The sequence below is a fragment of the Chroicocephalus ridibundus genome, chromosome 6 (assembly GCF_963924245.1).
Source record: "Chroicocephalus ridibundus chromosome 6, bChrRid1.1, whole genome shotgun sequence".
Classification (NCBI taxonomy): Eukaryota; Metazoa; Chordata; class Aves; order Charadriiformes; family Laridae; genus Chroicocephalus; species Chroicocephalus ridibundus.
In genome coordinates this window covers 49911478-49931380 of record NC_086289.1, presented here as the reverse complement: position 1 = coordinate 49931380, position 19903 = coordinate 49911478, and the positions used below count along the sequence as shown (strand labels likewise).

Genomic DNA, 19903 nt, shown 5'->3' with positions numbered 1-19903 from the left:
AAACACCACACTGCTCTGCTTAAGGCTTTGTGTTGCTTTCTGGAAGAAAACCTTGTATTTGAAATAAAATCCACTAGAAGGAGATTAACTGCCCTTAAAAAATACTTAACAACCTCTTTGCTTGTTATCAAGTGGCCCATACATATGCCAGATGAGCGCTGTAGACGATGATAATGCATTAAATAAACACTTCTGTTTAAAATCCATAAGCCTACTTATGACTAGTTTGAGACACACAAATATCTACAAGCTTATTCAGTTCAAGAATCCTCTGCTCTCAAAATGTCCATTCAGCAGCCCTGCCAGATACTGTTTCACAATACTACAGGCTCACTTATTCATAAACAAATCATTAACATTCTTGACATAAATCCATAGCGTACAACAAATCCCAGCTATGATAGTGTTTTACTACATTTGCTGTGCCCATCATGAATGGGACTTCTGTTTTCACCAAAAAAAAAAAAAAAAAAACAAAAAAAACCCACCACCCTCAACAAATAAAAGGCAAATTATTCTCTGCAACAAAACCGCCAGGATGAAATGCCTATGCACAGATTACAAACTAATTATCAAGTTCATATAGTAATAAACCTGGCGTTCAGACAGTGAAATGGGCTGCCACAACTTATGGAAGAAATTTGCTTGTAAGAACTCAGAAACTCTGACAGTTAAATACACCATTACAGACTTTTAAAATTTCCTCAGCTACCAGGGAAATCTTTTACACATCCCCGTTTCTCCACACACGGGCACAGGAATCATCGGAAAAGACCCTTCTAAAGCCCTTTGGCATTCACTCCCTGCCAGGGGTTTATTTACAGCCCTGGATCACAGGGCTTCAGACAAGCCCCCAAGTGACCAAGGCCCATTTTTTACACACATACATCACAGCTTAAATTGGACTAATTAAAATGAACGGAATAGCTTAACAAATGCATAAGGACCAGGCTGCTTATTCTCTCTGAATACACTCTACATAGATAGATAGCACAAAGCAAGAGCTTAAATCAGGGTTTCCCAAAAAAACCACACACAGTCCACAGGTAAAACCTCTGCAGGTGCCCCAAAAAGGCTCCAGCACACAGGCAGCATCCCCACACTGAGAGGCATGGGGAGGACGGTGGGACAGGATTCGGGATTCCCTGCCTGAGGTTGGTCCGCAGTGGAGGGGACGTTCCCACAACACCTCCCGGGTCAGACCACACATTGGCACACAGCAGCCAGCCACTGGCACCGGCCAGGCGTCAGCAAAGCTTCAGAAATCACAGGGTTAAACCCTCTACCCTTAATTCACTAATACATTCCTTGCCATATTTAAAGAATTAAATGCCTCCCTGAATGGACGTATTCAAGTAATTAAAAAAGAAAACAAGAAAGAGTGGAAGATAGTCAAACTTTCTACTGATGCTCTTGGCAGATGAGAAATACACTCACAAGAGCTGGACTTCTCCCTGGATTGATAAACATAAAGCAGACTGCCTTCTGTGCCGGCTGCCAGCTCAGCCCAGGGAATAAAAGCTGCTTTCAATTCCGGAAAAGACACATGTGCGTTGAAACCCTGAATGATTCGCAAGGCCTCAGTCCTGCAAGAAATCAGACCCTTCCTCACCGTGCGGCACACAGGCCTGTGGGCACTGGCAGCTGCTCGCAGTAGGTAAAAATATGCATATGGCCAACCTTTTGCAGAAATGAGACCTTTGTTACTGTAAATACACAAACTTTTATAGCAATTACACTACAGCATTTATTAGGGGCAAGCCTCCTCTTATTATTTCGATTGGCACAGCTCTTCCATTTACAGCTTGCTTTCGTTCCAGGTTTGTGATAATTTCACTGCAGTACACTCACATATGAGTATATGCAGCATGAATAGCTGGCGGTCTTCAGGTCTGACCTACTGAGGGATGTTCTGCAACTCAGGAGGGCAAGTTTACAGGATCTATTTATGGTCTGTCTCTGTACCCAGCCTTCAAAAAACATTTCAAACCTATTTTTGCCAAAGAGCGCAGCTACCGAAGAACCACTGGTGTTGTCTCACCTGGCTTTTGGTACCACAGAGGTCACTGCCCCTAACAGTTCTTGCTTTCACCCCTGATCTCCCAAAGTTGTAACAAATCTGTTAGTACGGAAACCGTCACGGCTGAAAGAGTGCAAAGGATGAATAAATTTAGATCTTCTCATTTGCCTTCAGGTTTTCTGAGCATCTCAGAACCACAGTGTTAGATGTCTGAGACAGTAACAGGTAAAAGGCAACTTAAAAAAATGCACCGACAACAATTTAAGGCAGAAAATCATACATCTATAGAAAATGAGGCACTACAGAAATCCCAGACTATCACTCAGCTCAAGGGACACATGATTTGAAAGAAGGCAAACACAGCTCTGTCAGGAATTAGCAAGGAACTCAGGCAACAAGTTAGGCAGTTATTTGCAGTATGATACAACAGCAAAACAACATTGAACCCTTAGTGTAAGGACGCACGAGAAGATGGCCATGCTGCTGAGCCACCCAGAAGCACCCAGTTAAGGAACACACGGCTTTGCTGAGCGATGGCCGGGAGAGGGCAGGAGTGAAAACAATGGAGTAAGCCTGGAAAAGTCCAAGGGGAAAGGGTACTCACAATTCGGAATAACTTCATGCTGCTGAGTTAGGAGCAGCTCGGGGCGCATGCAGGACAGCTTGCTAAGAGGGAGCGATGCCAGCGAAGCCCTGCCTGCAAAGTGGCAGAAGCCCCTATGCTGGCCCATGGAGAAACGCAACTGGCACAGCCAGAAGACAACAGCAAAAATCCTGCATTAATGGGGAGGCCGAGCAGAAATCCTGAGGACATATGTGTTTGCAACCTTTGATTTCTCCTTTTCTGGAAACACCAGTATTGCTAACCCCAACCTTTCTTTGCTGCCTGGTGACGGCATAAAAAACATCATCTAAGCTCTACAAACCACCAGCTGCACGTCGCCTGGTGCTGCTAATGGTTGTTCACTAATCGGGTTTAGAAGCTGAAATAAATGCTATGCTTTTGTTTCTAAAGGCAAAAGCTGGTCATCAAAACATGTCTGTTGGTGGCTGTGCTCTGAAACATGTCTCATGGCAAACCCCCGCTTGCTCTTGCACAACTGTGTGTGGCACAGACCCCACGCATGGCACTCCAGCAGCCACGCCGACCTCACCCGCCTATCCTGCCATACACTAAAAAAGAAAAAAAGAAAAACGGGAAAAAAAAAAACCAACAACTAAAGCACAACCCTCGGGCTCCTGATCCAGCAGCAGTCGTCAGTATTTTAACAGCTATTTCAAACAGGAGCAAAGCCAAGCCTGACTCCTCAGATTATCCATTGCAAAATCCCAGCATTGGTGTTACCAAAAGAAAAGATCAAACGGATTGGCTCAGACGGACTGTTATTTCTGTACCTATGTTTATTAACACTTATGTACATAAAACTGAGAAAAATTGAGGAAGTGTTAGAAAAACACATAGTGCTGTTAACCACAATGGCAAACTAAAAGTATGTACTGATCCTTTCCTTCGGCCAGGAAATATTTTCAAGCTGTTTCTTTTACAGCTAGTCACTGGGTAGGAAATGCTTTTTAGACAGAAAAATATTTTCCTTTCCAGAAGACTCCATAAAATCCACGCACAGAGCACAGCGTACATTTTGATGAGAATTAATTACTTGTTTACCGTGGTAGTTCAATAGACAGCTAATCCCCACACATCGTCTGAACAACTTATTTCCTCCAGTAAGGGAAGAATGGTCAACAGAAACAAAACACTGATTTTTAAAAAAAGCAGAGGCAAAGCACTGGCAACGCATCTGCAGACTGTAAAAAGCTGAAGAGTGACATTTGAGGATACAGCAGGATGTCCTTTGTGCACCTTCCCATTTTTTCCTAAGTGAAGGTATTCCAGAATAAAACATTCACAAATATAATGAAAATGAGATGTTCTAATATACAAAAATAATGTTCTAAGCTATTAATTCTTAAGAGCTGTGGGCTGTAGCTTATCATTATCATCTAGAAGCAAAGGATGGCTGCAGCAGTCGATTCCATTTCTCCCCAGTGACTAAATCATGTACTAGCTAAATCATTCATTAATGTCAAAGGCTGACATTTTTCAATTAAGACAATGAGATTCTGGAGGCTCTGGCTATCTGAACCCTGTTTGTGCATACTCTTTTACCAATTAAAAATAAGAAAAAAAAAAAACACAAAAGGAAGCAATCTGACAAACTGATTTTACTTACACTAAGTACTAAAAATTTAGCAATAATCCTGCCGTATTTCTGTAGCTACATACCAAGCGTAAATATCTATACTAGTAATCACATAGTGTTAAGGGTTAACAAGACAATAATGGAAACACGCACATTAGAAACTGAATCTCACTGCCCCTTGTAACTCTTCAGCGCCTCAGATGAGGACCCAGCCTTTGTCCATCCAGTATCTCGGCAGATGTGAGGTCTGGCTGCTCTGGGAGGAAAGGGCAAAACAGCCAAGAGAGGTGAACAAGGAAATGCTCACTCACATGGCAGGACATGGGCAGCCTCCCCACCATCCAAAGTGCCCTGCTGATCCTGTGCCAGGTCTGAAGGAGAAGGACACACCCCTTCAGCACCAAATACTGCCCAGGAATGGAGATAAATTCCACATCTTTGTAAATACGACCCGTGTAAGTGAGCATCCTGCCCATTAGAACAATCACTATTAACTTCCAGTGGAGCATCTATAACATAAGTGCTGGTAGCAACTCCAATTATTTTTTTTAAAGCCATCTCACATCCACTCTTTAAAATAATTCTTTATATTGACCCACTGTCTTGGGGTGGGGGGGGAGTGGGGGGGGGAGTACCCACAAAAAATAACCACCCCACATTGAAAGTTAAGGTAAGCTACACAGCGTAAAACTTCGAAAACCCATAAAAGTTCAGTAAAATCAAGTCAGAGAAATAACATAGCATTGGACTAGTTGGTCCAGACGTTACTGAAGAGCTGGCCAGACTTCACACACTTTCTTTTTGCTTTGTTTTACTTACAATTAGTTTGCAATAGATGATGATTAGCTAGAAAAGGCACATTCTCTTTTGACCTCCAAGTATACAAAGCAGAAAGGCATTAAATATTTCCTAGAGCAAACCTTGGATCTGTTCGCAGGGTGCAGTTCACCACCACGTGGGATAACCAGCCTCGGCAGTAATCACTGTGCAGCATTTACAGCACAAACTCTCGCTATGGAGCCCCTTTCCTCCTGGTCAGACGTATCAAGGCAGGCAAGCGACTGGAGACACCGAGTAACACAGCAGCCTCAGGCAGGTGCCTGCCTCCAAACTCTCTCCCAAAGCCTTGTTCAAAGGCTGGACCCGCACAAACAACAGCATATATGAGAATTTTACAAAGCACAAGATCACAGCCCAATTCTCTATGACGGCGCGTGCTGCCAGCCCAAACTCCCTGCTCAGCTGGAGATCTGGACTTTAGCATCTCTGTACCCTGTTCCTGCCTGTACACAGGAAGAATGAGAAGGGCCAAAGACAGTGACTATGACTGCCAAGTATTGTGAATCACCTGGGCAAAGCAAGGGGCGTTATTCTGGTATCAACAGCATCACACCCGCTGTTCACCTGGGAAACATCACTGCACAGCGCAGAGGATCTAGTGCACAACGTCACCTTGGCATCACTACCACTGCAATCGCCTTCTTTTAGGAGAAAAAACTAATTACATTAAGGAGGTGATTACATGGTTGAAAGTCATTCCTCCACATCCAGGGAAGAATAATAGGTGGACAAGCTGTGCTGTGTCAGTTTGTTCCTATTAGAAAATACTTGCCGAGTCCCCCTGAGTGGTCCTGACATCCCTGCTCCCTCCCTGGCCAGCCGATCCCGCTGGTCTGATACGAGGTGGCATTGTGAAGGGAGCCTTTACCTGCTCCTTTAGCAGAGGAGGCCTAATAAATGCGCTTTAATAAAACTGTACTGCTGCATGTTGACACCTTCTAACTGGGATGCTACAAAGACTGCAAGTTTTCTGAACACTCTACGACCCAACCGTGTCGACGGCTCTGCAGCACAGTTGCAGTGATTAACAACGACTAACTTTGTTATCCGACTCCTCAAACTCACAACATCACTTTACTATCTATATGGGAAGTCATGTATGGCACTGTAAGGACTAAGATATTTTTAAAGCAAATGTTTCAGTCTGATTTTATGCAGGTGTATACCGAGTTGTAAAACTCAGTAAGGAGACCAGATCGAAAAACCTCCCAGGAAGCTGTTTAATAAAAAAATAAATAAAAGTATTACCAGATAGATTTTGGGGTAATAGGGAAGAATATGACAGCACTTTCCTATTGTCCCACATATGGTTTTGAGATTAAGAAAATGTTGGGAACAATGTCTTTTTTCCCCGGGATGAGGCAGACTGCTGTCTAACCTCAGCTCTGTAACAACGGTTGCAAGGCAAGAAACACTTTTTTGTTCCTGAGAAATGCTTGGGGGGGGTGGGGAGGCAGAGCAGGCATTTTAAACCCTTTGAAGAAGAAAATAAGTTTTCACAAGGCAATATGAAAATAAGAAAAAGCCTCAGAAATAGACTGGATTCACAAATGAGAAATATGGTTTTCAGCTCAAAACTGAAAATATTTGCTGAAGCTGGGCACGGGCTGCACACTGTGCTGGGAGGCGGCTGCAGGCACCGTGGGGCCAGCAGCCAGCGATGCTCCGAGCCTGCTCCCAGATCCTCTCTGGGGTCCACGGCAGCCCCTTATCCAAACAGCGTTAGGGCACAGTCCAGAATGACTTCAATAACACATGCTTTCCAAAAAGACTAATACAGAAACGTTCAGTTCAGCTCTCTCAGACACTAAATCTTTTCACATGTATCTACTCTTAAAAAGAAAAAAAAAAAAAGGAAGAAAAACAATCGGGTAAGATTTGGATTCTTAAAAACACATGAAGCAAAAGAAACACAAAGTAACTCCACTGGCATTAGCAACGGCACTTAAATTTATACCATTACCAAGATCTGAATTTGAACCAAAAAAAAAAAAAAAAGACCCACATATAGACTGGGGCAAAGTTTATCCCCAAGTGAACAAAATGACATCCCTTTAGATATTAATGGTTTCTGAAATTCTCTAGCTTGATACAACGTTAGTGATTTAAATGCCAAACCACACTCAGTTCGTTTATCTTGGAAAGCTCCACATCCACATAAGAACACCCTCAGACCATAACAGAGGAACAAAAGGTCAGGCTGTTATTTCCAGAACCAGCACAGTAAACTTCAGAACAAACAAGGTATGGGCATTTCCCTGGTCAATGCTGCCCACTGCGTGTGGCAATTTTTCTAATATTGTGAAAGCAGCATGAATAACTTCTAATGTTGAGAAATAAAAATCCTAACCTGAAAAAAACAATATAAATGCCCTCTGAAAATAACTTAAGCCAACCAGAAGCGAGCTGTTTCAATGCAAGGTTTCTGCAGAGGGGGCTCCTGGGCCGTGCCTGACCCCAGACTGCTCATGGACCTCACTGGTCCCCAACTGCTGACCTGCTCCTCCTACCCCCAGCAGCTCTACATCTGTACAAAGCATTTTATATTAGTCCAAAGCCTCCTTAGATTACACCTTTCTGACAAATGTCCCCGGATCCTTTCACCTATACAGGCCTCGCTGCCCCACACAGCTGGACTCCTGCTCTGACCTGCGGGAGCCCAGTCCCAGGCACAGAAAGCCAGTGGGAGCTCATCTGACCGCGGGGGCAAAATCCCTAAGCTGCAGCTCTGGAAAGCCTCTTTTTGGGTGAAGATCTTGCCACAGCTCATTTCAGCTAGCACTTGCTACTCTAGATCTCTTCAAGTGTGACTCTTCTTAGGGAAGATGAGCTCCACCGCTTCTGCAGCCTGAAGCTGAGAGTCGGGGTTGTTCAGCCTGAAGAAGAGAAGACTCCAGGGAGACCTTATAGCCCCTTCCAGTACCCAAAGGGGGCCTACAGGAATGATGGGGAGGGACTCTTTATCAGGGAGCGTAGCAAGAGGATGAGGGGTAACTGTTTTAAACTGAAAGAGGGAAAATGTAGATTTTACTCTTTAACTTACACCCTCTTTCCTGTGAGGGTGGTGAGGCACTGGAAGAGGTTGCCCAGAGATGCTGTGGCTGCCCCATCCCTGAAGTGTTCAAGGCCAGGTTGGATGGGGCTTTGAGCAACCTGGTCTGGTGGGAGGTGTCCCTGCCCATGGCAGGGGGGTTGGAACTAGAGGATCTTTAAGGTCCTTTCTAACCCAAACCATTCTGTGATTCTAGGATTTTAAATGTGAGAAGGATGCGGGAGAGTGGCTTCAGGAAAGGAACAATTAAGCAGTGACTAACTCAAAGTTCAGTGAGTATTTCTCACTGTCCTGAAGTGCCAGGGCTTTTCATCACCCTTGATCATGAAAGGCAGTTGTCTCATTCATTTAGAGAGTGGTTCCAGGCTCGCCGTGCTGCACAGAAAGGCCACCCTTCGCCTCTGCAGACCCTGCGGCACACCAGGGATTTCTGGTGGGGCTATTTCCAACAGCACACAGCCCCAGTCCCCACTGCACACCCCCAAGGAAATGACCTGAGCTCCATCCATGCTAGCTGCTGAGTAAAACAAAATCCCAAGTCTTTGCAGCGGGGTAACTCCTTGGAAACGTGCATCCCATTACGCAGCCAGAAACCACAGGATTGTGAAGGGGAGGCACAAGGAGTCACACGCGTGCTCAAAGCTTCAAGAAAGAAAAAAGAACCGAATATTGCAACACTGATCTGTGGGGAAAAGGGAACAGCAGGACCTACCTGGGCTCCTGTAATCTTTCAAACTGTGCAACTCTTCCTTTTACAGCAACTCTGTATTTTAGAGGTACAAGATTAAAACATTGCCCTTTGAAAATGTTACACATCCTAGCACCAAGCTTCAGGCTCTTTAATGAAAAAAAGAGCCTCTAAACACCAGATCAAAACCAAACAGTCACTCACAGACAACTGCTTCCTAACGTTCCTTATAAACCACTGAAAAGTTATATTGCCATCTCAAATGGCAAGATAAAAGTTAATGGATTCAAAGGCATGGAGGTAAGACTGCATTCATAAATCCAAGTGATTTAACAGACATTTATCAAAGTGAACCGTCCAATCTCATAGAAAGTAACATCCCTCTGCACACCTCGGCACTGATGCTCCACCAACAAGAATGCATTAGGGAGGGCTCCGCTTCCTCCATCACCCCGACCACGTTTCCCAGCAGGCAGCTTTGCTGGTGGTCGTGCTGGTAGCAGCGTTGCCCAGCCTGGGGGGAGCCAGGGGCACAAACCCACGGTTCCCAGGGCAGCCCAGCTGCGAAGCAGGCAGGCTCAGAGCCGGGGCCAACCCCTGTGCCTTGTCCTCAGACGGAGGATTACCAGGCTTCCGGTGTCTCAAGAATCACTGTTGGGTTCTCTCTTTGTTGGCTACCAGAAAAGTTAACCACCAGCACTCTCTAACAGCACCGCTCATCCCTCCAGCGGCTTGTTTTAGCAGGAGGCACCAAAGCTGTCTTTACTATCAGGATTTTCTCAAACACACAGTATCAAGCTCAATAGGCCCTTTCAGGCAAACTATCGAGAGGACTGGCATAAAATTTTCAAAATATCCTTCCTTCTGATTCTAATCCAAACAACAGAGCACAGCTGTGAAAACTGAAGGCTGTGCAGATCTGTGCTGTACAGGCTCCCTCTTAAAAGCACTGGGACAAGATTGAAGCTTCTACATTTTCTGATTCAAATTTACGGTCAGGCACAGAAAATTCCCATGGACTAGGGAAAAAAAAGAAAGAAAAAAAAATAATCAACAAACCACAAAGCAAAAAAAAACCCACCCCACATTAAAATTGATTTAATATCTTTCAGCAATGCTGAACTGGCAGCACAAAAAGCAATATGGACACTATGGCATAAGCAAGCAAGCCAGCCACAGAAATCTCTCACTTCATCCTCTGCACACACATGCAAATGCTTCTAGGTATGGGTTCACCTCTGCCTTAAAATAGGTACATATGAGAAATCTGTTAAACTGCCTGTTTCTGTACCTGGAAGTCATGCTTCCTCAGCCCCCTCACAAGTGATCCCATGAAAAACGTCACTCAGCTCATCAGACAATTTGAAGTCCCCAGCTGGAAAGCAACACACAGCCAAAATCCTCTCTCAAATCTTTCTATTGACTCACTCCTGTTAATCTGATGCTTAAGCTGACAGTTTTCTGGAAGATGAAAGAAATTCACTGCCGCCTTCCACAGACACCCAGCACAGTGAGCCGGGGCAGAGGTACACACCATGCCCTGACACCCAGGCAGCTCGGGGAGATGCAGCCTGGTGCTTGCTCAAGCTCAAAAAGTACTTTTCTAGTCAAAAACTGGAAAAAAAAAAAAATCCCAGATGAAAAGCTAAAAATGGGCAAAAGGTTCTGGTAAATAAATAGTCTCAAATCGGGGGGAGAAAAAAAAAAAAAGATTAAAACCCCGTTTTTGAAGCCTGATGTATTTTTTCCTAATAATTTTGCTGTTTGTCTTTATATTCTCCAGCTCCAAGATGGAGCCAGAAGAACTAGCGCACCATGACACAATTGTTCTCATGGTGTTCCTCTCCTCAGCAGAAGGAAATACTAGAAAACTGAGGACAAGATTTCTTAACACTAAAAACGAAGCTCAGCATATTAATTTGGACTGAATAGTTTTCATAAATAACCACAGAGGGTTTTTTGGCCTAGTTTTTCAACCAGAATGACTGGAGGGAGAGGTAATTCCCCCACTCCAAGAAACTATACCATTTTCAGGTCGGTATCATCACCACCGGCTCAGAAAGCACAGATTAATCCTGACAGCAGGAAAGCTCATCCCCAGCTATAGGAAAGCCACGGAGCAGCTGAGATTCCCTCTGGAGAGCCTCCCCCTGTAGCCATTCAGAGAAGAAACGCTGAGTCCGGCCATCCCTCCTGTCTCTCAAAACCGAGGCTCGGGGAGGGAACGGAGAGCTGGAAACTTGCAGGCTCAGATGATGTATTTGATGTTGCCACCATCAACATAGAGGTCTCATGCCCTTGGTCCCCTGCAGACCCCAAACTCCTCTGCCCTGGCTTCCAGCCAGCAGACACCATCAGGAAAAAGCTCCATAGCATGGAGAAGTGTTTGTTTTAAATGAGACTATACAAACTTTCTGCATCTCCTGTAACAGCCCAATGGGTGGGACTGCTGCCCTGCTCCACAATTTAGTCAGGCTCAAGGTTGGTACTGACCACTGTGGATCCTGGACCAGATCCCACTGCAAGGTCTTCAGGGCAACTACTCTATCAGTGGGACCAGACTCTGAACATCACTTCTCTCCAGGCACTGAACGAGTGGGCAAGTTTTCAGAAAAGCTCAGTCCACCAGGTAAAATGCTCTCTGGAAAAGCCTGGCCCTAAATGGAGGCTCTGAATACTTGGAAACTTACTCCAGGGTCATTCTAAAAGCTTCACATGAAATGTATGGAATAACCATCTCTCAAACCCAGAGGGAGCCTGGCACAGGAAGAAAGAGATGGCCACAAATCTGTGCTTCAGGACATTTAATTAACTTTCTATCTGCTCTCAGTGTTTTTGGCAGTTCCCATCAAATATATCTGGAGAAAATGTTTTCACATAAGGAGACATTTGAAAGTTGTCTGGCATGACACGGACCGAACACCACAAAGAGTATGGCTACGGCACGGAGATCCCAAACTAAACAGCACTGCACTCGCAGCATAGCTTGGTCAGTAAAACTTACTAGTAGTAACTCAGGTTAGAAATGTAGTTGCTAACATCGTTTGGAACCACAACCAGACATTAAGCTGTGAAAGGGGAGTGAAACAGCCCAACAAAAGGCCCCCGACCTGCTCCAGACTTCCACCCCTCCCTTGAAGTGCTCAGCAGAACGGAGCAGGGGAAGCCTACGAGGGAATAGATGGAAGGGCAAAATACATTTCCAAATTGACACTGGAATTATTACCACTGATAATCATTTTGTCAGAAAAGCGGTTATTGTTTAAATGCTCCCAATGAAAACATGTTTGGTCTTCAAAAAGACTCGCACTTCAGAAACCATCACCAAACTGCTAAGGAAGGGGTCAGTGCAACGAGACCAAGGTAATCATTCTGAGGCCACGTGTATGATTGGTTGAAGGGCCGTCATTAAAAGAATATGAAATACCAGAAATACACAACTTCTTTTTTTTTTCTTTTAAGATTCTGTGCATCAAAGATTTATATTTGCCCCTCCATATCTTCAGTATTTCAGCAGGAAAAGCGAATCATGAAAAGCCATATTAGGTCTTCTCAGGGCACATTTACAGTCACCCACATTTAAAAGCTTTGGTTGAAAAGTTCTGATGTGCTTATTCAGAAACAGCCCAGAAGACTAAGACTACTGTAACCTGCAACTTTTCAAGGTATTATTTGAAGTGCAAATAAGTTCAATTATTATACATGAAAGCACTTGGGGGCGGGCACGGGGAAGCAAGTACTAAACATCGCTTAAAGGGACTTCTCATCTACACATCTCTGGGCCAGACTCTCATCTTGCTTGCACTGAGAGACACATCGCCAACGAAGTCACGGCCGTACTGAGCTATGTGAAGGGATGCTAGCACAAAGCCTCGGCAGCACATCTCCCATTGCCCAGCTGAAGGTCTGTCTGCTGCAAACACAATCACGCTTGGAAGGAAACAGTAACGCTCTGGACACGCCACTGCTGACTGTCCTGCTGGCTGCCATCAGGCACAAAGAGAAAATAAGAAACAGGCAGTTAAAGTCCTGAACTACTTAGACTGAATGCTTTAGTTTGTCTTCCTTCAAGGAAATCACTGCTTTTGCTTTTTTTTTTTTTTTTTTAATTTTTCTTGGTCATCAAACAGGCTGTCAGCTTCGTAAACAGAAACTAGTAGTACACTATAAATGAACCCTTAAGATCATCTCCCAGGGGGCTTTCCACAAGGCAGTCACTGATTTTGATTCTTTTGGTCATAGAATGCTTCCCAAAATTAGCATTTTTCCAGGGCCATTCATTTTCTACAAAGAATAAATAACGTAGAAAAAAGGAACTGCCTGAGCTAAGTGGTGCCAGATGAGCTTGCTGAAATCACAGAGCTTTGTTTTAAAGATCTCTAACTGCTGTAAAGTCATAGCAGCAAACTAGTGCAAAAACTTTGATGCCTTGAAAGATATCCTGAAGCTATATAGAGCCAAAACACTGGGCTGTAAGACTTCCCGCATGTTTGCATCCACATGACTCAAGCTTAAATTTCAAATACTTTTCACTTTTTCCTTCTGACATAATATTTAATAAAACCAGAGCTCAGTTGCAGTACCAGTCCTGCTACACCTCTTGCAGCGGTTTCTGCCTCGACAGTTGTTTGCATGCTTAACACTTACAACCTGTTTGTATTTGGTTTAGAGAAGAGTTTTTCCAGCTCTAGTTTCAACTGACCGCGTACTGCGTTTTTCAATAGATGAATGCATCTGAACACCAGGCATTTAATAGAAAGTCAAGAAGTTCATTTTGAAAGCAGCAATAGCACCTAAAACCACATTACATCTGCACAGGCACAAACACACACTGTCATAAAACCACCGCGCCCACCATTACCTCGAAGCCATGGCACACACAACGCTGCCCAGACCTGACTTCTCTTCAGTGAAGAGTTTCAACAACTGGTTGGTTCAACAACTGAGCAGCCTGGTCTAGTGGGATGCGTCCCTGACCATGGCAGGGGGGTGGAACTAAATGATCTCTACAGCCCCTTCTAACCCGAACCATTCTATGATTCCTGTCTCGGAGGGCAGGGCTCGCAGGTAGGCCAGAAAGCAAGCAGCAAAATCCCTAGTCCTGCTGCTTTCACTTTTTTTACCTCCATCAATACCCACGCTGTGGTTTTACTGCTATATCTTAATGATGTGGAGGTAAATTACACCAATAACTCAAAGACTATGGTAAACTGACCTTACATTTCCCATGGACTTCACAGGGAACGCACAAGTTACACAAAGGCAAAATTAAGTAAAGAAGGGCCTGAAGCTTCCTGCGCTTCACCACCCAATTTGCTTCATCTCATCTCCCCCACCTGTAGCTCTCCCCCACCTGTAGCTCTCCCCCACCTGTAGCTCTCCCCCACCTGTAGCTCTCCCCCACCTGTAGCTCTCCCCCACGGCATTTCACAGCACTTTAGAGAAGATGTGGAACTATATTTTATGAAAGAAATAAATTCTAGCCGTATGAGAATACACCACAGCCATCCACTATTAAATCCCTGCCCAGAAATGGCCCCAAACTGTGGGTATTGGTAACAATATTGAATTTCCAGATGAGTAGACAGAGAATCACTGAAGTCCTACCATGAACACTTGGCCATTGGCACGTACTTATGAAGCCACTTCACCAAACGATGTCCAGCCCCGCAGCAGGGAGGCAGCTGGCAGGGCTGGGAGGTGGGGGGCAGCAAGGGGGTCTCTCTAGCTGCCCTCCAGTGGTTTGGGGCAGGCCCAGATGATGGCAGAAACCAAGTGACCGCTTGGCAAAAGGCAACCGCATGGTCAAGAAAAGCATCTAAAACAGCAGCGTTTTCCCACATGGACCTGCAGGCAGGGGCAGGCTCCATGACATGGCATCACTGTCCCCTCCCCACTGCCTGACCACCGCCTGTGCGAGCCCACGGCCACACCACCTGCAGAAGAAAAGCAAGAGCTTCTCCAGAACAAGGGCTCGTGGGCACAGCTCAGCTCAGGGACACCCGGCATTACAGCACAAGGCCAGGCAGCAGCAGCACCACCACTACCGCGTCTCCTGCTCCAGGGGAGCACGTATTTGGACGTGGTGATCACCATTACCCACACGTGTTAAGGAAAGCAGGAAAACTTATAAACCGGGCTTATAAACAGCATGACCTCAGAAACTATGCACACACTGGGATTTATTATCTAGAAACAATGCCTGGCATCAAGCTTCCAGGAAAATTTAGGTTTCCAAGTGAATAGCAGTCATCTCTCAGACAGGCATATGAAACTGCACGAAGACCTGGTTTTCAAAAACCACTTCAGAGTCCTCACAGCAGCATCGCTGAGGCCAGTGGCTCTGAAATGCCAGCTGCGCCACCGAGGACTCCCAACCCTTGTGTCCCGAACCAGGCACAAAGGGCACATTTGGAAATAATTTTAAAGAAAAATTTCAGAAGATTTTTGGCATTGTTTCAACCAGTGCCGCTGCCACAAATGCCGAGCCAAAAATCAGAGCGCACTGCTTTTAACCATCAATAATCTCTGCTGCAGACACGGCAACGAAAACCATACCCAGAAGGTACAGCGAGCCCAGGCTGGAGTCCCAGCCTTCCCAGCAGGGAGAAGAGCCCTTAGAAATCCGAAACACCCCCTGGCCGCTGGGCCAGCAGAGAAGACGAGGAGGCACACACGTGGGTGGTACGTTCACCGACACTTTACTGAACACAAACCAGGAATGCTGCCCCAGAAATTAGAGGGGAAAAAGTCTTCAAAAAAGACACAGTCCCAGATCATCTCTTTTATATTAAGCATGAATAATGCTAATGGTTGTATTACCTGCAAAATCATAATCTTGAGTACCACACCAGACACTTGCTGATCCCTGTGGTATATTCCTGCAATGTCCCCGCTGTGCCATTTCCCATGTAACTGACTGTCACGTGAACTTTGCAGAAAATATATATAACTGTGATGTCACTATAGGTGCAAGAATCACAAAATGGAAAAGGAAAGGAACACCAGAAGAAAATGCAAGCTTCACTGTATTTTCAAGGAAAGTCCAGAAACCTCTGTATTTACATTTTTCTAGCTTATTCCTCTAATCCATTGAAATCAATTCAGCATATCTTCCAGAAACAGCAAGGCTTCTTCATTAAGCAGCAGGATAACAGGAAAAGCTTCCATCAGAGAGAAGTGGACTGGAGAACCAAGTGACCAGAAAAAAAAAAAAAAAGAAACAAACAAAAAAAAACAAAAAAAAAAAAAAAACAAAACAAAAAAAAAAAAACAAAAAAAAAAAACCAACAAGTGATCACAGCTTATTCCAGCAAAGCCAGAAACCAGCGCCACCAAAAGGGGGGTTGCATTTCAGCAGCAAGTGGCCACGACAGCAGTGGGGAGACGTCCAGCTCGTGTCCCAGCGCGCCACGCTTTTGTAACCCAGCTGCTGATCACGCTTCCTCCCTATTGCGTATGCGTGAGCTCTGCTGCTGACCTCACTACTGGAATGGTACCCATTTAGTCAACGCCAAAAATTTCAGCACAAATTGTGAAACTTGACAGGACCAAGCACATTTGCAACAAAATTAGCTTTTACATGAATGGCCACAGACCAGGAACATGCAACCTTGTTATACGCTGCACGAGACTGGGAAAGGAGACCTGCAAGCCATTGATGACCATGACAGAAGTCTTCACGCCACTAAGCTTGCTCCTGTTTAAGTTAAACATACACAGCTCCCCTTAGCAATGACGGCAGGACTGACCTACACCAAGAGGCAGTCACTTCCAAAGTCGGTTCATACTTTCCCTTACTGAACCAGGCCAAAAGAAATATTCTGAAAGATGAAAATATTTTCATTGCCGTTTTATTTAGGACAGAGCTGCACTTCACCACAGCTGGATATTAATGCAAGATGCATCTGGGTCAAAATTACGCCACATACAACTCACGCATGAAAACATTAAGAAAATTCTGCCAGCTCCACAATTTCTGCACTCATACATCAGCTAGAAGAAGAACATATAGAATACAGGGCCATTCCCCAAATATCCTGCAGTAGTGACTTGGCATAACCCGTAATCGCAGACCACATGAATGCAGACCACAAGGTGTCACCTACTCTACCCAGTGACAAAATACCCCCCTGCTACAACCAAAATCCCATGCCCCGTGCCCTCCCAACACACACTTGCCAGCCAGGGACAAGCAGAGGGCCCCCCTTCAACACCCCAGTGGCACCAAGATTTGTTTCACAGCAGCTGAGAGCCAGGAGAGGGGGAGCTTGGGACCAAGACAGTAATGTGGGACACCTGAAACTGAATTAAGATGTTGAGAGGGAGAAAGAAGGGGAAAAAATATGTATTTATTGCCTTGCACAAGCCCTCCTCAGGGGGACCAAGCAGCTCTGGCCAGGCTGGTGATGCTCAACATGTAGTTCTTAGGGACAGAATGGGAGATCAGGCTACATGAAGTGACCAGGTTTCAAAGTCCTTTTGGAGAAAAAAAAAAATCAAAGGGGTTGGAGATATTATATAGTCTATTGCCCACGCAACTCTGGGTTGTGTGTATGTGGATCAGGATCCAGATCCCAATTATAGAATTACATCCTAGTTACTCCCAGCATCCTTCCACTCACTCCATTCATTTTGTATACTGTTCACTATGTTGTTACTTAAACTCTTGTGTGAACACAGCATTATTATGGGCTTCTTGTGGCTTTTCCAAGGCTTTCCCCTTCTCCATGTTTTAGGAGCTGATACAAGCCCAAACCATCATTTAATTCTGCAATTTTGTATCCCTCTGGCTTGTTTTTTAGAGAACCTACAGCTCTTCGTACGCTTCCCTACAAACTCCTGTTGGCAAGAAGCGCAATTGCGGGCACTTAGCATTTTGGGAGGCTCAGGATGCCCGGAGTCCCCAGCGAGAGGTGACCTACAGTAGGCTGCACAGAGTCAGTGGCCACTGCTGAGAACTCTGGTGATCGTGGCTCCCCTCCAGCGACAGGGAGGAGCACGGGCTCCCCTCACTACAAGCCCGTGTTGTGCTGCAACAGGTAAGCCAGAGGACCAGGCACCTCAGGTGCTTCCCCTGCAGCAGCCCCCGAGGGGACAACCCTGCTCCAGAGCAAAGGTGATACAGGTGCTGCTGCCCCCACAACCGGCCCAAGATCATTCACTCCTTAATACAGGGGATCATGCTGCTTGTGTTCACTACAGAGAGGTTTCTGGCTAACGCAGGGAAACAAATAAATAACAAAGTGCTGACACAGTTTTCACCCTTGAATCCATGAACTATAGCTGTGGCAGATCATTCCTATCCACTAAAAAATCAAGTTTCTTGTCATAAAGAGAAATATGTCTTTTTAAGAACAGGAATAATTCCCGTTACTGGCTGTTGCAGATTAAAGCTCACGGATCTGCTCGACTTCACTATCAACTCAAATCAAACCACTGAATTTTCTGCTTGATGATATCAAAGCAAATTCACTATTTCATTTGCAAAAGCAATAATAACCTTTTCTTGTTATCAGCTAAGACCATTGATCCTTACTTAAAATGTCCAGTTCTCTCTCACTAGACACTTGCTCTGGAAAACTACATGAAGTTGGCACAGTGGAACAACAAAGTGAGTTTTATTTCATCTTGCTCTCTGCCTGTTTCAGATTTCACCCTGAATGTGAAATATGCATAAAAGCACACATTAAAAAAAAGAAAGCCCAGGGCTAGCAGAGCCCGACCCGCCGCAAAAAGGTGTGGGTCACCTGGCGGGGCGCGGGGAGCACCCTGTTCCCATGAGCCACCCGGACCTGTAGATTTGGGGGGTGGCAAATGTCTCCCGCGGGATTTCGTGTCCCCCGCGCCCCGCTCCGCGGGTCCCGCCCGGCCGCGGGGGTGACCCGTCCCGCACCGCGGATGCAGGCGGCGGCCGGGCCGGCGGGGCTCTCCCTCACCGCAAAAGGCGCTTCCCCCGCCGAAACCCCTCCGAGCCGCGCCGCCTCCCGGGGCCGGGGTGGCCGCAGCCGTGCCGCCCCCGCCCGCCGGCACCGAAGCCCCGCCGGGAGATCGGAGTCGCCGGGCAGCGGCTGCCGGGACCCGGGCCGGGACAGCGCCTCCCTCCCCCGGCACTGTGTGTGCGTGCGAGTCCCGTCCACCCAACCCCCCGCACACCCACCCTCCGCGGAGGCGAGGAGAGAAGTTGCAACAAACTCCCGGTACCGGGGCGGGGGGGTGATGCTCTGCCGGCCCCGCTCCCGCCGGCCTCGCTCCCATCGCCACAGCCCCCGCCGGCCTCCCCGGGCAGCTCGGCGGGCTCGGTCCCCCCGCCCGGCGCCGGACCGGACCCCCCCCGCCCCTACCTGCAGCCGCTCCGTGGCCGGCTGCCACATGGTGCCGGGGCGGCGGGAGGCGCTGCCGAGCGGGCACCGAGCGCGGCTCTCTGCGGGCGCGCTCCCCGCCGCGCCGCGCCGCTCCCCGCCCCGCCCCGCCCCGCCCCGCCCCGCCGCTCCGCCCACGCCCGCGCCCCGCCCACGCGTGTCCGTCGCGGGGGCGGGGGCCGGGGCCACGCGCGCGGACCCACGCACCGGCGCCGGGACCAGCGGCGCGGCATCCCCGCGGGGTGGCCGCCACCTGGGGACAGGCGCAGGGTCCCCGGCTGCCGGCACAGCCCGACCGCCCCCCGGCGGGGCTCCCTCCGGGCAGAGGTGCCGGAATCGCCGCTTGCCCTCGCCGTGCACTGCCCGGGAGGATGGAGGGGGCCCTCCAGGGGAGCCCTCGCCAGGGGCCGCCGTCCTCACAGCAGCTGAAACTTTTTCCTCCTGTTTTGCAAGAGGTTTAAACCGCTGCCAGGTCAGCAGGACGCTGCCCTGCTGGCATCAGAGGGGCATGGAGCACAGGGAGCCAGCGGTTGGGGTCAGGATCCCTCCTGTCCTCTCAGTCCCCAGGGTGGCCGAGGGGCTGGTGCCACGCTAGCATGAAGGCCATGCTGCAATGTTTCACAGTACCTGGCATCAACTGCTCCAGCAGGACAAGGACAGGCTTTGGGTATTTAAAAGACATGTAGATGTGGTATTGAGGGACATGGTTTAGTGGTGGACTTGGCAGTCTTAAGTTTGCGG

At 47.1% G+C, this 19903-nt stretch overlaps 1 protein-coding gene across 2 annotated transcripts in view; it reads right to left on the bottom strand.

Moving 5' to 3' along the window:
• PID1 (phosphotyrosine interaction domain containing 1) overlaps positions 1-19277 on the bottom strand; it is a 90196-nt gene extending 70919 nt beyond the window's left edge. Inside the window, exon 1 of one of the 2 annotated variants that reach the window (XM_063339883.1) lies at positions 19145-19277. In XM_063339883.1, the coding sequence (XP_063195953.1) occupies positions 19145-19174 (30 nt within the window). In that variant the 5' untranslated portion in view covers positions 19175-19277. The other variant, XM_063339885.1, reaches the window with a different exon arrangement.
• Positions 19278-19903: the final 626 nt, after the last annotated feature.